The following is a 17492-nucleotide window of genomic DNA, read 5'->3' on the forward strand; positions in this document are numbered from 1 at the left end:
AACACACGTAGAGTTGTCATCTAAAGAATGTGAGAGGCATAGAACAGTGGAGAACTGAAGGTGAAATCTCTGTGGCAAGGGGGATATGACACACACAGAGGCATCAAAATGACACAAAGTGATACACGGGCTGGGGTAGTGAGTGAGGTGAGGGGTTCACTGGCTTGGGCTCATTGAGAGAAATAAAGGAGGAGGGCCGCCCCTGTCTTATAAGGCCGGGTGTCTAAAAGGCACATCTTAGAATTATATTCAGTACCGGAAAGCACAAAACAAAAAACCCTTTTTAGAGCAGGGGACAAGGGGTCTAATTTGAGTTCATATTTCTGTGCTGCACTTTATAAAATTTCCTCTCTTCGTCCTAGCCCTCTTCGGTTTATCTCGCTTCTGGGTCTGTTTTCCCTCCATCTGTCTTTGACACTCTTAGGTTCCCCCTAATATATTTAGCTGACTTTTTCCAGTAAAGAATTAAGTGTTTGCCAAGATGCCCCTAGAACAGTGGTCAGCAAACCGTGGCTTGCTAGCCACATGCGGCTCTTTGGCCCCTTGAGTGTGGCTCTTCCACAAAATACCATTGCCTGGGCGAGTCTATTTTGAAGAAGTGGCGTTAGAAGAAGTTTAAAAAATTTGGCTCTCAAAAGAAATTTCAATCGTTGTACTGTTGATATTTGGCTCTGTTGACTAATGAGTTTGCCAACCCCTGCCCTAGAACATGCCAGTTTATGCCACTTTCGTTCTTTCTTTCTCATTCTTGCTCTCCCTCTCTGCGTTTCTTCTTATGTAGTTCCTCTGAGTTGTTTCTCCTCCCCTAATTATTTTCCTTTCCTATGATTAGTGATTCTTCTTTTTCCTTTCCTGTTTTTTTTCCAGTCCTTTAAGATTTTTTTCTTCCTCCTACCCCTTGCTGGAAGACCAGAAGCAGAATCTTGTTCTTTTCAATCTGATTTTGTAGAACAATCAGAATGTAAATGATGTTGGCTAGAAGTATTCCTAGACAAAGGAAAATTCACCTTAAGGACTCCACAGGCTAGGAACCTTCTCATCTGCTCCCACAGTGACTAAAGTTGTGGTTCTCAAACTTGAGCAATCTCCAGGATCCCCTGGGGGCCTTGCTGAAAGAGTCCTGGGTCCCGTCCCAGAGCCTGCAATGCAGCAGGTCTAAGACGGGGTCTGGGAGTGTGCATTTCTGACAGGTTCCATGGTGGTGCCCATTGCGCTGGTCCAGGGACCACACTTGGAGAACCACTCAAGTGAGAGGACCAACAGCAGGTGGGTGGTCAAGGCTCCGCTGAGCAAGGTAACAGCTCGGCAGGGAATGGAGTTTCATTCCTTGTCCCAGCAACCACAAGACTTGGAGAAGCCTAGGGAGCTCTGGAATAGGGATCCAGAGGATGTGCTGGGGTGCAGCGAGGCGGGGAGGAGAAACGGGGAAGCTCCATGTTTAATCTTCTGGGAAACACTGAAGCCAGCTCCAAGGCCTGCCAGCCACCCGACCTCTTGTGATCACACAATGAAGCAGCAGAAGGGAATTATCAGATCCTTTGATCCCTTCCCAGTCCCAAGTCCTCTGTGTGTTTATCTCGCTGTTCTCTGGCCTCCTCTTCCCTATCCTTACCCCCTGCCCAGTGCATGAGTCACTCCTCTCCTCCCAGCCCACTGTCATCTGTTTTTCTAATGATGGCAGGAGATGAGCTGTTTTGCTGGCTGCGCCATCACAAAGCGCACTCCATGCTCACCCTTTTCCTGATGCCCTCTCAGAACGCTATTTCATTGGTCTCCTTTCCCTTTGTCTCAAACCCCACCCTTTCCCCTTCCTTGGCCTCATGTAGACTCCAGTTTACCAGAAGTGGATCAATATAAACAGAGATAAAGAAGAATGGGGGAGAAGGGGAACTAACATGCAAGTGGGTTGGGGGGGCGGGGGGTGGGTGTTGGAAATCAATGGACCTTAAACAGCTCTCTCTAGCACACAGCAGCCAGAATGACCCAAGTATTGCTGCTAAGTGGCTTAATTACTTCCAGTGAGAGATTTGGAGTGACTGAGACTAGAGGATTTGTATTTGTCACTGGCTATTCCCAGGCTGAGAAAGCTTAAATGGTGTTTGCATGTGCTTTCTGGGTCATCCCCCATCAGTGCTGCCTCACTCATGACTCTTCCTTGCCATCACTCCTGTTAATCTGGCTAAGGAATTCACAGTGCCCTAGGTGCCCCAAGGTAGGGAATCCCCCATGTGAGGAAGTAGACAGGAGTCCTCAAGGTAGAAAAGGTCTAGTTTGGCTTACTCCACAGCAAATTGCAGGTCTGCCCCAGAGGTGGGGAACATAGATGCCTGCCTGACCCCGGCAGTGGGTGAAAATAAGGTAGGAAGCCACAGGCAGAGGGGAGGAGCATGTTGACCTGAAGAACAGCTGCCCTTCTGGGGTTGTAGCTGCTATGGAGATTCAGCTAATTGTTGCCAGATAGTCTTGTTTTTCAAGAGAAAAATCTTTGCACAAAGTGTTTTATATTTATTTTTACTTGGAGTATGTGTGCCTGTGTGTGTGAAATGTTTTATATACACATATGAATTTTATGTGAAAAATCCCAATTTTAAAAATATTAGCAATCAAAACAAGATTGTTTTCAGACACTGTGTTGGCCAAATAAACCTGTCTGTGGGCCATCAGTCTGCAAAACTCTGATCTAATTAAGCTCAAACAAGGCCCTGTTAGAGAATCCCAAAACCATAAATAATTCTGATTTGCTTTTAACTTACTTTTATTGAGTCATTTCAAATGAAACCCTGGAATTTTGCTTGAAGAAAAGCCAAAATCAGAAATACTAATATCTGTAGTTGTAGGATTGTGGAAATTAAACAAAAAGCACAGAAGTGGAGAAAGGGAGGACCTTGCATTATAAAGGCTCAAGGCCTGGAGTTAAGCAGAGAAGTGTGGTCCAGGTTGGGGGAAGGGGTGGTGACTTACCTCACAGGACTGGATGCAGTGGATCAGGACAGGGTCTGGGTGCCATTGACGCCGCCCAGTACACACGATGCTCTGAAGGAGAAGACAGAAAGTACAAACACTAAGACACCCGGTCAGTGAGAGAAGGGGCATGTCCTGTGCTTACCCCACCAGCCCAACCCCATTCCCTGAGGAGTGAGACACCGACTGGGATTCATGAAGCAGGTTAAGGCTGACGGGACTTTGCCGTGGAGCTGCTAGTCCCGTTGATGGTGCCATGGCACAAACTCTCAGTGGAAGGGACTTTTCATCTTCTTCCTCCTCCTTCTCCCTCCCCAAGGCATCAAACTTTCCAGAGCAGTGGTATAGGTGTGGTTTTAAAAAGCATCATCAATATTATAATGAGTATAAAGTGGTCTTAGGCATAATATTGGTTTCATTTGTTTGCCATTTTTAATAACGTTACAAGAAATGGCGAGATGGCTGTGATCGGGAAGCAGCGTGAGTTTTTAAAGGCTGAGAAATACAGCCTCACAAGAAGAGTCCTGAACCAGAAAGGGATCTCAGAAATGCCAGATCATAAGAAGTGAGCACCAGGCAAGCCCTGGAGGCCAAGTGCACTCTGCAGCTCTGTGAGCACCACTTTCTCTTCCTTATAGGGGAAAAAAAAAAGAGTCTGTGCCCTGATCAAATAGGGTTAATGTAAAACCACTGGGACTCAAAAGGGAACCAACCTTAAGCTGGTGAATGTGAAAACACACTCACATTAGGACACAAGCTATTTTCTCATTCCCAATGGCCACTTCCAGATGCACATTTAAACAAATAGCCATCTACTCTTCGTTAAATGACAACTCATTTTCATTGAGCTTCTTCCTTTTAATTTTTGTATTTTAAAATTTCCAAAGACCTACTTCAGGAAAAGAGTAGGTCCCATAGGAAGTTTTTAAGGAGACAGAGGGATTCTCTCCATAGCCTGCAAACCACCCACCCATGTGCAGACTTTCATACTCACATTTTATTTCGGTACAATAGGAATTCAGTTCAATGGTAAGAAAAATAACACATGGGGATAGCACCCTATTGATAGGAAATTATAGACTCTACAATGCTATGGCTAAAGTAATCAGATTGGAGACATTTGCATATATTAATATGGGTGTATATGTATAAAAACCTCATAGTCAGCTGTGAGAATAGGAATCTGCAATATTCTCCTGGAGTTACATGACTGTAAACTAAAACTCCTCCTTCACAGCTTCCCTAAAGGGAAGTAAACACTAAGAATCCTAACAAATTTTGATATTCAAAATTCCATATTGTACTATTGTAGAAGGTGCTTTGGCATAAGTTATCATTGTACTTTAATAAGAGGATTATTAAATCTATTCAGGACTACAGATATATAAGGTAACCCCAACAGGGGGGTTCAGCCTCCTGAGAAAGTGAGCTGTTCTCCTGCACTTAAAGCCATTTAAGCAGACTACTTACTTATAAGCTCTGCTACCTGGAAATGATTCTCATTTATGTTCTGAAGCAGCACCAGTGGAACTCTATCACCAGGTAATGTAATGAAAATGTACAATAACTTGTACCCTTGAAATGTGAATGCATGGCCATTGGATTCCTTCTCTTAGCACTGTATCCACTAAGGACGCCCATTCCCACGCTTAGTCAGTCAGCATTCAGTTCAGATCACAGGTATGCATCTCAGTAGGAGCCAGGGATGCTCTCAGAGTGCTCAATGTCTGGTGGGAGGATGTGGAAGAATGTCAAACCCTCCAATAAAGGAGTACTTGGCCTTGAAACTGTCTCATGATGACCATTGCCAGACTCTCCAGAACACGCTGAACTTTGTGTGTCAGCTTCTTTTCTACTCTCTAAACATTCTGCCCGGTCCACCCCTTTTACAAATGTAGGAGTGTTTGGTTTATTTAAAACTTTAGAAATTCTCAAAACATATATTGCAAAGGAAAAACAAAAGAGAAGAGTCTGTCTTTACTTCCAATTCTTTCTCTCCAAGGCTCTTTTCTGCTATTATTTCCAATTTATTTTTATATCTTTATATTATGTAATTTTATTTGATGATCATGTAATATCTGTAAAATATAAAAGGTATAAAAGGGTACATAACCTCTACCCTGCTCCTATTCCTACTACCCATTTTCCTCCCTCCTACTTTTAGTTGTTTTCTGTATCATTACAGAGATAGTCTATGCATATACATATATCCTATATAATAAAAGGGTAATATGCAAATTAACCCTAATGGCAAAACGACAGGGAACCGGTCGCTATGACATGCACTGACCACCAGGGGGCAGATGCTCAATGCAGGAGCTGCCCCCTGATGGTCACAGTGCTTCCACAGGGGGAGCGCCACTCAGCCAGAAGCCAGCTCATAGCTAGCCAGCGCAGTGATGGTGGCAGGAGCCTCATCCGCCTCCGCGACAGCGCTAAGGATGTCCAACTAACTGTGGGGAGCCGGCCTAAGCCATTAGTCGGAGTCGGACATCCCATGAGGGCTCATGGGCTGCCAGAGGGATGTCTGACCGCCAGCTTAGGCCTGATCCCCCAGGGAGCAGGCCTAAGCTGGCAAGTTGATATTCCCCCAAGGGGTCCCGGACTGCAAGAAGGCACAGGCTAGGATGAGGGACCACCGCCCCCCACCCCGTGCATGAATTTTCATGTACAGGGCCTCTAGTATATGTATAAAATCCTTTCTTTCCTCACACAAATAACAGAATACTTCAATTTTCTTCTGTGCTTTGGGCTATTGTTGTTTGCTTGCCTAACTTTATTTCACTTCACAATGTTTCCTGGGTGTTCTGTGCATTTTATAGGAGCTGGGCTGCTGTGTCCTACTGACCACACAGTGCTCCACTGCAGGGATGGACCCTAATTACTAAACTAGATCTATATTGATAGGTATTTTGTTCTAACAGACAAAGTCTTTTGTTCTAAGAGACAAAGCTTATGTGTAAATCATTTCACATGTGTACAGACACATCATCCATAGAATAAGTTCATGGCTGTGGAATTAAAATACCCATGTCCTGTTTTTAATGATCTATAATTCAGTCTTGAGACTAATTCAGACTGGCAGCCTTCCTTCATTTTTATAAAAATGTATAAGTTTCTGGTCCCTGTGTCTATGCCTTCCTAAATTTCAAAGTCCTTGGGAACAGAAACTGTATCCCCCTCACATTTCTTATCTCAGTGACACAGAGAGAAACAATGTTTTATGAGTAACTGTCAACCACTAAATATGATGTTGTATATAGAATATGATTGTTGTATACAAGAATTCTCCCTTGTCTTCTGGCCTATGAATGTCACTCATCCTGTAAATAAAGATATGCAAATAACATTAATTGAACTAGTTATTGATCAAAATTGGAGGAAAATTTCAAATGCTTTTCAGGACCTAAATTTTATGGGCACATTTATGGTGATGAGATGAAAGAGGGGACTGAAATAGGAAGTAGAAAGAAGGGGGCATAGAAGGTCCTGGTGAGTGTGTTAAATTCATTAAATAAGGGGACTCTTCTGCCATGGCAGCTTACATAGCAAGCCAACCAAAATCTAAGCCTGTGAATTCCCTCAAGGTCATGCAATTGAAACATAAGGACAGCCAATCACAATCTGCCAACAAGGCTTTAAGCTACAGCCAATCAATTAATAACTTCCTTGCTTTGCTTCGGCCTTTTCTCTGTAATACAGTATTTCCCTGGCGGGGTGCTCCTAACTACTCCATTGGAATTGATTTTTGCTCAAGTAAACTCAAAATTTTAAACGCTTCGGTTTATCTTTTAACAGCTCAATATGACTTTCTTATTTCCTGGAACATTTTTGGCAAATTACAATCATATATGATTACATTTGAATGGCTATAGAAAATAATTGAGAGAATAACTTTATATCCTCTGTGCAACCTTATCAAACCTTAACATTTTGCTGTATCTGCTTCCACAGTATAGTAAGTCACTAAAGATTTCATTAATGTCCCCTACATGTGTCCCTCCATTATCATTCTCCTTCCTTCCTCCCTACTGGGTAAAACTATTTTGAATTTTTAAATTATTCTTGCTATATGTTTGTATGTAGTTACAACTATTGCTATGATACTACTGGCAAGTCACTGCTCAGATGAATTCATTGTGCAAGAAGAAGAGCCCATAATTTGTTTTGAACTTTCAAATAGAAAGAGATTCAGAGAAAATCAATTTAAATATTTGAGCCATTAAAGTTGGTTGGGCCATTAAAAAAAAGTTTAAAGTAAGAAAAAAAGGAAGAAAAGGAGGAAGAATAGTAAAAGGGAGGAAGGGAGGAGAGAGGGAGGGAGGGAGGGAGGGAGGGAGGGAGGGAGAGAGAGAGAGAGAGAGAGAGAGAGCGAGAGAGAGAAAGAGAGAGAGAGAGAGAGAACCATTTAAGGGCTATTGGGATGGTCTAAAGCTGTATGAAGGCCGTTGCCTAGTTAAATGCCTAAAGGTCACAAGACTGATGGTTAGCCAACAGGAAAATCTAACAAAAAAATTGCTCAATTGTTGTTTTTTTTATTCCAATAGTTGTTTGGCTCATCACATCAGACCACAGAGCTTTGCTGCTGCCCATGTTTATGGCATTTTCCTTATTTCTATAGATGTACCAACCTAAATGCAGCATTATTCTGCATGTTTACTTGGGCCATAGTGCATTACCCTGGCATCTACTTTCCAGTTCCTCTTCCTTTGCCCTCCAAGACCCTCTTGACTAGTCTTCTCTAGCAATGAGGGACTCAATGCCTAGAGACATATTCAAAAAGAGTGAAAAATTCCATGCTTAAAACTGATGAAAAAGACGGCCTTTCCATGGCTCATGGGACTGGGCCATTTGTTTTCCCACTGATGTGGGGCAAATATGACTGGAGCTGTTAGACATAACTGTACCCTTCAAGAGGACACTTTGGGGAGATGGTGGCAAGGATGAGGACGTGAGGAAGCAGAAGGGTGAGTGACACCATTCTGTTGGAAATTATGGCTCCTGGAGAAAATGATCTTTTCTTTTTCTTCCTGCTTCTCTCTTCCTCTTAAAACATTTTGTTTTTATTTTAGTAATTATTAATGCTTTGGGGACGAATTTTGAAAAACAGAGCCAGAAACTATAAGATGTGTTTTGAATGAGCAATTCTGTTTAAAAACTGGAGAGTTAAGAAAGGGATTTCATGCAGTGTTGAGAATTTGCAAACCTAACATGTTGCAGCCACAGGAAAATCTAATTAATTTGCACCTCACTTCATTAATTTGGATTTCATAATTACAATATACTAAAAAAAGAAAAGCATTGTCTGTAAAAAAATGGATTTATGAAGCAAACTACTATGGGAAATAGGATGTTATGATGGATGCTCTTGTACTACAGAAAGAAACACTTTCAAATACAATTTAGAAAACTCATTTACACCCAAACAATTGCCACATTATACACAGAAAGTAATCTCTCCATGAAATCAGCTTCCTCAAGGACCACTTCTTCACTGCAGAAGTCAAAACCTTAATTTTCCTATCTTAAATAGAAAAGCCATGAGATATCATAAAACACTCTCTCGTCACAATGGTTAATCATAAAAATTCAACCTTGCACAGGCTTTGTGGAAAAATCAGGTTTGCCTTGAGAGATGGTTCTCTGGAGGTGGGGGCCATTCTTCTCTGGGCTCCTTTGTTTTATCTGGCAACCTTGTTCTGAGCAGAGGATGAAATGAGTCATGCATTGAGGACATCTGGGGATAAGAGTAAGGCATCATTCCTATCCTCAAGAATCTTATGGTTCTGGTGTTAGAATGAGAGATAAGAGAAAAGGGAAGAAAAAAAATGAAGAGGAAAAAGAGAGATGAGGAAAGTACCAAGTGCTCCCAGCAACAGTTGAAGGAGCAACTCCACAGTCAGGCAACCTGGACCTCAGGCCTCTGGGTGCTGCAGGAGGATGGTCAGCAGAGGACCGTTCTGGGTGTGAGCAATGGTACTGCCTGGACATTTGGCTGTCTCCTGCCTGGCCCAAGTACCAGACTCCACTGCTCACTCACTTTGATGGGCAGGCATTTATTTGACTGCTGAGAGCCCTTTTGTTTAGCGTCCTCTCTTTCTATCGGGTTATTTCTCTGCTGGTGCCATCACCATAGAAAGGCCTAGATGTCTGTGTGTAGTAGTTGAGGGAGGAAGACGCCTTCACAACAAAGGCCCTGAAAGTCCACTTGAGAATTTCAACCCGTACCTCTTGCTTCTCACAACCAGCACACCCCTGAAACATTTACAAAATAAAAGCATGTTTCCATCCTTACACTCTTCTGTTGGCAAGGCTGAAGATGGAAGTAAATTTTCCATCTTAATTCCCTTCCTGTATTATCTGTTCTTTATGTCTCAGAATCTTCCTTCTATATTATCTTTGAAATGTTCCTTTGGATGTGGGCCACTCAAGCTTTTCCTCTTTTTCCTTCTTGATTTGCAATCCTTCTCTTTAGGAAATGACCCATGTTGTTGTTCGCCTTAAGGATGCTTTGAAAGCCTCTGAAATTATTCCAGGGAATATGCTGTCTGTTGGGAACTCCTCGATATGTAAAAGTGTCTCTTTGCTCACCTGGACTTTGACGGGCTCCATCCAGTGCTCCAGAGTGTCTGCAGTGATGTTCGCAGGCAGAATCACCGGGTCACTAGGGGGCACTACACATGATGGGGTGCACACTGCACCTGAAGAAACAGAAATTTACAGCACACACCTGACTTTCCAGATCTCAGCCTTTTTCATTTGGAATCAACAGTTTTGATTTTTCCTCAGCAATTCCTCTTTATGCTATGGGTCATCATTATCATGGGTATGGGCAAGGCTGATAGTCCTCTTCTATGCACCTGTGAAGATACTTTATACACAAATTAGTGAAGGGCCTTTGCCCCCAAGTTAACACTCTGTGCCCCAAGTGACCACTCCTCTTTCTAGACTCCTTTGGAATCTCGGAATCTCTGCATGAGCCAACAGTTAAAAGGTTAACTCCTGGTCCAGCAGACCTGCAGGACCCCGCTCTGGGACTCTGTCTAGCCAAGGTCTATCCTGATTCGCTGATGCATTTTAAGTACATTTAATATTATTTCTGCCTCTAGGATCATCTAAATATCTACTACCTAAGAACTTTACTAGCTGACCCATAAATTTTGAAGGCAGATTAATAATTTCTACACTGATGATTGTTATGCTGGCAGCCTTGCAAGAAAATGATGTGAATAAAGAAGAAACCAGGGGAGATCCAAAGCAGAGATTTTGGTCACATGTTGGCCTCTTAAAGGAAAATCTTGGACTCCACTCTTTTGTAGATGGAGTCCAAGTGTCTCCCAAAATTCTATTCAAAGAAGGTACACTCCAGGGTTTTCTATTTCCTCATCTATAGATTTGATGATCTCCAAGTTTCTTTTCAGCTCTCACTATCTCTGTTTTGATTTTTTTTTTTTTTGCTAACTTGTATAATAATTCAAAGAGCCACATGACTCTGAAGGACTCTATATATGTGAATACATGACATATTAATGTAGAAATTGGAGGGTGGAGAGATGAGAATTTGCTCATGAAACATCGCTTGAGAAGCATAGTCCAAGCTCCCCACTGCCTGACCTCAAGATATCTCAGTGCAAAGGGCCAAAAGAACCATCTCAGAAACTAATGAGCTTTCTCATGAACTCAAATTATATCTACTGGCATTACAAAAGTTAGAATGGCTTATAAAATCACTGCTTGTGCCCTAACCAGTTTGGCTCAGTGGATAGAGCGTCGGCCTGCAGACTGAAGGGTCCCAGGTTCGATTCCGGTCAAGTGCATGTACCTTGGTTGCAGGCACATCCCCAGTAGGGGGTGTGCAGGAGGCAGCTGATCGATGTTTCTCTTTCATTGATGTTTCTAAATCTCCATCCCTCTCCCTTCCTCTCTGTAAAAAAATCAATAAAATATATATTTTTTAAAAAATCACTGCTTGCTTGTAGAGTTAGCATTAATCTCACAAGGTTTTCCACCAACAGCATCTCTTTCCCATGATGCTTTGGTCTAGCCAGGGCCAAGGTGAGTCCACATCACTATAAACCAGTTCTGGCCACAGAGACCTTTAATTGCAATTACTTGATTAAGAAATTGCACAGAGGCTCTGGAGGCTGGTCCTCTACAGAGAAAGAATGGCTGAAGAGCCACACAAGCAAATGCAATCTCAAATCGTCCCTTTCAGGAGCTCTCTGCTGCAGCCATACTGCAGAGGAGCCCAGCACTTTCTGGGTGTGTGGCTCCACCTTCCCACCTCTCCTCTTGGAACTGCAACTCCTCCCCAAACTCATCCACTTTCAGCCTGCAGTGAAATGACCAGACACTATGCAAATAGCCCAGCAGCAGCACCAACATTATACACACATGGAGGAGCAAAAGGAATGAATTTGTTATAGATTTCTATTTTATTGAAGCAGCTCAGAGTCAACTGCATATCCATCCACTTCTCAGGGAGAACATTGGATCTATTCAAGGTTCAGCCAGGCCTAATAAAAAGATTACTTGGGAATAGAATTGGCATCTCTTCTTGAACTTACCAATCCCATAGCCCTGTTCGCACTTGTATTCCACGAAATTCAGCTCCGAGGGCGGTGGTGGACACTCCCCTTGCAGCTTCTCACACAACTTGAACTCCTCAGTCCATAGTCCTTCCTTCGTGCAGAGGATGGGAAGCTAGAAGATCGAAAGTAAAGAACATTTCATCATTGCTGTGTTAACTGCATTTAGAGTGGGGAGAGGGGATATAATCAAATGTTAGTGTTCTCCAACTTCTAGAACTTAGAATAAAAGACACTCTTGAAATAATAAGCCATGTTGTTACTGACCAAAAAATGTCATGACAATTTTTTTAATGTTTTCATGTGAAGGAATCATGAAGAATTCTGTCAATAATTTATTTATGATGTGTTTTCCTTTGGCTATAAATATAGGATGAGCTATCCACTGTAGCCTATGTATTCTGAGATATTTTTTTCTCCTGGTGCTATTTTGCTTTGATTCACCCATACTATCACACAATTGTTTGTGGCCAATGTCAGACTTTTTTCAAGATGAATTTGATCTAGTGAAACCAATTCACAAAATGTTGAAGGTACGTTTTGCCTTTCTGCTTGAATGCAGACAACAGAGTTACTTTGGATCTCACCAAACTTCTGTTGCCTTTCTCCACATGTGTGCTGGTTTGTGTGACTCTTGGCTTCACACCTCCAACACAAAGTATCCTAAATGCAAAGAACATACAGAATAGCACTAACTCATGAAAACCAAGAAAGTGAGTTTTTGGAATTACAGATAACTCTCCCTTCATCTGGCCAACTTCATGAGTCCTTAAAGAATCAGTGCAAACAGATGTGTCTGATTTCTTGTCATAGCCATAGCATATTCTTTTCACATCTGTCCTGCAGTGCTCATCTTAGAGTGCTGGATACTGAGATACAGACATGTGCCAGGAGAGCAGTCTCTAGGTCTTTGCCTAGAGAGCCCGCTTAACTTCCTGTCTCATGTATCGTGTGGTACTTATAAAGATTCCAAAATAAAATTGATCTTAATCATATAACCATGATAAGACTATAGTTTTCACCTGGGACCTCTTCTGCCAAAATCCTAGAGAGAATAAAAGTCAAGTAGCACTTTCAGCTTTGCCTTTATTGAGGAATTCATGTGTCTGTTCAGGACTCTGTTCCAATGAAGAACGTAATATTGGTATTCCTAGCCACATTAGGTCAGTGGCCACACATGGAAGGAAATCACATTGCTGAATCAGAACCCCAGCCTTTTGTGGAATTTACCAAGGTATCCAAACCATCAGGTTTTTCTTCTTATGCAAAAGGAAGTTCTCAAAGAATATTCCAAAAAAAAAAATACATGGTATCTTCTGAATTCCCTATGAAATTATATCAATACTCTGGTTAGAAACCCAACTTAGTAAGGCCCTGTACGTTGGAATTCACTTATATAATTTCTACTCAACATTCTTGGATTGGTCATCAAGATTAGGGTACAGCCTGATCCAAAACAAAGTTCAAGTCATCCTTACCCTTTCACTTTCCTGGTTACAGTTGAGCACACATTGGCTGCCGAGCTCAAAGCCATTGGTACATTCGTACATGCCTTCAAACACAGGAGAAGGGGGCTCACACACCACTGGGATGCAGCTACCTTGCTCCCAGGTTCCATCCTCCAGGCAATGTATCTTCAGGAACTTTCTGATAAGACATAAAACATAATAGTCCATCAGACTGACTCATAAAGGTCATGGAAACACTGGATCCTTAGTAAAATATGATAAGAATTAGCAAGTAGGCAGGGGCAGTTGGATTTGGTTAGCCAAATGCCCTATCCCTCCAATCTAATGTCTAAGACATGGAAGTAAAAATAGCAATGTACACTTAATAGTGATAGTAGTAGCTTGTGTAGAGTAACCTTTGATATAGAGCTCTCAAAAGAGATTGGTAAATATCAGTGCAGGGTCTAGATTATTTACCGTTGGGTTCTTTCTAAGCCTTTCATCTTGGAGCAGTCTCACATCTAAGTGCACTGGTAGGCTGGAATACAGAGATGGTTATCACACACTCAGGGGACCACCCAGGAGGGATCTGAGGGTCATCAGTGTTACTATGGTGATATAACTGAAGTTGCCAATATTTACTGGTTCTCCAGAGAGGGGAGATGATGCAGTTTTATGAGTCTTCTCTTAAAACAGAGGCTCTCACCCTGAACTTCAGAAGGGCAAAAGCCTTGCTGGAGATTTCCATGGTCATTTTGTTTGTTTATAGTTGATATTTTTCCTTGGAAAGCATTTGTGGCTTTCATCAAATTCTCAAAGTAGACATGACTCAACACTGTCCTGAAAGACTTTGCCCTCCCTTCTCATGCAGAGACATGGCCTCCAACCAGAGAGACTGCATTGGAGGTGGATGGTAACCAACAGAATGAGGTCTTGCTACTGAGAATTCCATCCCCTTCCTCTTCTGACTCACTGCCAATTTGAAGGTTCTTTCCATTTTGCAGTTTCAATGAATCTGCTTCTGATTCAAAACATTCCTAGGTACATATAAGCTTGTGATTCTAAAATAGAAATAATCCTTTGGCCATTGACTCACCCACATGGTGACCTTAAGTTGCTATTTCCAAGTATCTTAATGTCCTCTGTAAATTTAAATATGCCCATCATCCACACACTTTTAATTGGTTACTGTACTACTGTACAATCTCTCCTGTGTATTTCCCCAGTGTTCAAACTTTACACTAGTGTAACATTTACCACATTGTTTTATAAATGTGCACATCTATCTTTCTCAGTAGGTCAGAAGCTTCCTGAAGACAAGGAATCTTATTCTTGTTTTTTTCATTCATGGGAATTAAATAATATCTGGCTTATATTAGGCATTAAATATTTGCAAAATTGAATCATTTAACCCAAATTCCCAGTGTGTTAGGCTCATTGTAGAGCAACATTACACAGTTTTAACCAACTGAATAATCAGAATACACCTAAAGAAGTGGTTTTGTTATTCTCATGTTATAAAGAAACACACTCAGAGATGTTAAGTAATTTGCTCAAGGTCCTATAGCACAGCATGCATTTGATTTAAAATAATTTAAATAAAATTTAATAGTTTAACATTTTTTAAATATATTTTATTGATATTTTACAGAGAGGAAGAGAGAAGGATAGAGAGAAACATCGATGAGAGAGAAACATTGATCAGCTGCCTCCTGCACACCCCCTACTGGTGTAACCAAGTTACATGCCTTGACCGGAATTGAACCTGGGACCCTTCAGTCGCGGGCCGATGCTCTATCTACTGAGCCAAACCGGTTAGGGCTAGTTTAACATATTTTAACAATATCCACTTAGAAATAAGTGAAGGAGGGCTTAATTTATTATTCAATAGTCATACCTTTATTCCCAGGAATATTTTATAATAGAAATATGATTTTATGACTGGAATTCTTTAGCACTGTAGCTTACGTGGCCATATACCTACTATATGTTAATAATTACTATTTTGGAGCTATATTTCAGGTATCTAGCAAGATACCTACATATATTATTTCACTGAATTTCCCTAACAGCAATTAATGGTAAATATTATTATCTATATTTCAGAGAAGAAAACTGTGCCTGAGAGAACATTAAAGCTAGAGATCCACAGAAAAGGCTACAAATAGTACTTGGACCTACGTTAACCTGCTGCCAGAGCCTGTGGTCCTTCCACTGTGTCAGGCTTAATTGCCCTTTTATGCTTTACAGTCCACTTTGAACATTTTTTAAAAATATATTTTATTGATTTTTTACAGAGAGGAAAGGAGAGGGATAGAGAGTTAGAAACATCAATGAGAAACATCAATCAGCTGCCTCTTGCACACCCCCTACTGGGGATATGCCCGCAACAAAGATACATGCCCTTGACTGGAATCAAACCTGGGACCCTTCAGTCTGCAGGCCGACGCTCTATCCACGAAGCCAAACCAGTTAGGGCCCACTTTGAATATTAATAGCATCTCTCTCCTACTGAGTATCCCAGACGTCCTTTATCTTGATGCCTTATTTATTGGTGTGGCAAAAACAGAAGATTCACTTACAACTTTTGAATTGAGTAATAAATTACATAGACAACATTAGGCAAATCTTAGTAGACAGCTCAAGGAATTTTACATGTGCACACACCTGGGGAACCATGGTAACCATCACTCAGATCAAGATACCAAGCATTTCTAGTCCCTCGATGCTCCCGTGGTGTTCCTTCCCAGTTAAACATCCCCACTCGCCTGTAACCCGCATTATTCTTTCATCAGCATAGATTAGTTTGGCCTGTTCTTGAATTTTAGATCAATGAAATCACACACAATGTATTCTCTGGTATATGGCTTCTTTCCCTAACTGAATCTGTCATCTTAAAATCTCTTCCCAAATGCACTTTCAATGAAGGGTTTGCTGTTGTTTTTACCTAAGGAAGCTCCTTTTTGTCTCTCTCCTGGATTGGATACTTTACTCTTCTTCCCACTACAGAGTGTATATATCCTCCCAGGGACTCTCTCCTTCCCACCACCTCCCACAGATGAAATCCTTTCCCTACCTCTGCTGAGCCGACATCCCCCAGCTGGAGAGAGCAGGCAATACCACTAAACGTCAGGGAGAGTGAGGCTGTGAAACCTTGCATGTCTGCATAGTTAGAAAGGAAAACCCTCGCTTGGCCAGGACGATACTATTTTGACTTCATGTGGTATTTTTCTCTGAATTGGTTGGAACACTTCAACCAGGAAAACAGTCCTCCCTTTCCTTGCCCAGAGTGAGGAGCCATTCAACAATGCTGATTTCGTATAGTCACTTGCCAGTTTAATAACCTCAGGGGTGAAGGGAGACAGATCAAACGTGGATGGTGCAGAGCGAGGTGGGTGTAGTGGATGGTGCCCGGACATTGTGACAGGTCCAGAGTATCAGTAAAACAGAGGAAGGGGAATGCTGGAAGGTAGAAGGGAGGCAGCATAATTCACAATGTGTCCCTGGACCCCATAGGAAGCACCACAGGCAGAAGTGACGACAGATGGGAGAGAGTCCTGACTCCCTAGGACAGTGGTCGGCAAACTGCGGCTCGAGAGCTACATGCGGCTCTTTGGCCCCTTGAGTGTGGCTCTTCCACAAAATATCATGGCCTGGGCGAGTCTATTTTGAAGAAGTGGCGTTAGAAGAAGTTTAAGTTTAAAAAATTTGGCTCTCAAAAGAAATTTCAATCGTTGTACTGTTGATATTTGGCTCTGTTGACTAATGAGTTTGCCGACCACTGGTATAGGCGTTAGTCCTCAATGGCCCTGTGCAGAAACCACATTTCCTAGAGGTTGGAGGACCCCCAGACACTCTGAGTTCCTGCCACAATTACAGGCAACATGGCCAGAACCAGCTCATGGCTTTCAAGTGCCTGGTTCATACCATAGGATCTCAGGATAAATGCCATAAACAGGATTGACAGGTGTCGACATGGAGCCAGGGAGACAGCCTGGCTGTTGGGCCTGAGGAATGGACGATTTGAAAGAAGTCTGAGGAGAGACATGACGTGCAGAAGCTGTGACAGGCTTATGGAGAGGTGGCCATAGGAGGCCATCCCTGTACACGGGAGAAGAAATTGTGAGGAGAATCTGTGGGGATTATGTGTAGAAAGGAAACTGGATATCCTAGGGCAGTGGTCAGCAAACTCATTAGTCAACAGAGCTAAATATCATCAACAGTACAACGATTGAAATTTCTTTTGAGAGCCAAATTTTTTAAACTTAAACTTCTTCTAACGCCACTTCTTCAAAATAGACTTGCCCAGGCCGTGGTATTTTGTGGAAGAGCCACACTCAAGGGGCCAAAGAGCCGCATGTGGCTCGCAAGCCGCAATTTGCCGGCCATTAGCAGGACTCTGACCTCCAGTGGAGCCACAGCTGCCTCTTCTAGTTTGGTGATGTTGAGGAGTGACCACTGACTTTATTTTGCTAATCCTCACCCAAGGGTTTTT

General features: G+C 42.2%; 1 protein-coding gene across 2 annotated transcripts in view; it reads right to left on the reverse strand.

Moving 5' to 3' along the window:
* The window catches only part of PAPPA2 (pappalysin 2), a gene marked incomplete at its 5' end in the record, with an annotated part of 214968 nt that overhangs the window by 29401 nt on the left and 168075 nt on the right, over nucleotides 1–17492 (reverse strand). For both annotated transcript variants that reach the window (XM_080648252.1, XM_080648251.1), the window contains 4 exons: nucleotides 2962–3033; nucleotides 9553–9662; nucleotides 11529–11664; nucleotides 13028–13196. In XM_080648252.1, the coding sequence (XP_080504378.1) occupies nucleotides 2962–3033; nucleotides 9553–9662; nucleotides 11529–11664; nucleotides 13028–13196 (487 nt within the window). The remainder of the gene's footprint in view (nucleotides 1–2961; nucleotides 3034–9552; nucleotides 9663–11528; nucleotides 11665–13027; nucleotides 13197–17492) is intronic.

Source organism: Plecotus auritus (genome assembly GCF_963455305.1).
Source record: "Plecotus auritus genome assembly, chromosome: 12".
NCBI classification, from domain to species: domain Eukaryota; kingdom Metazoa; phylum Chordata; class Mammalia; order Chiroptera; family Vespertilionidae; genus Plecotus; species Plecotus auritus.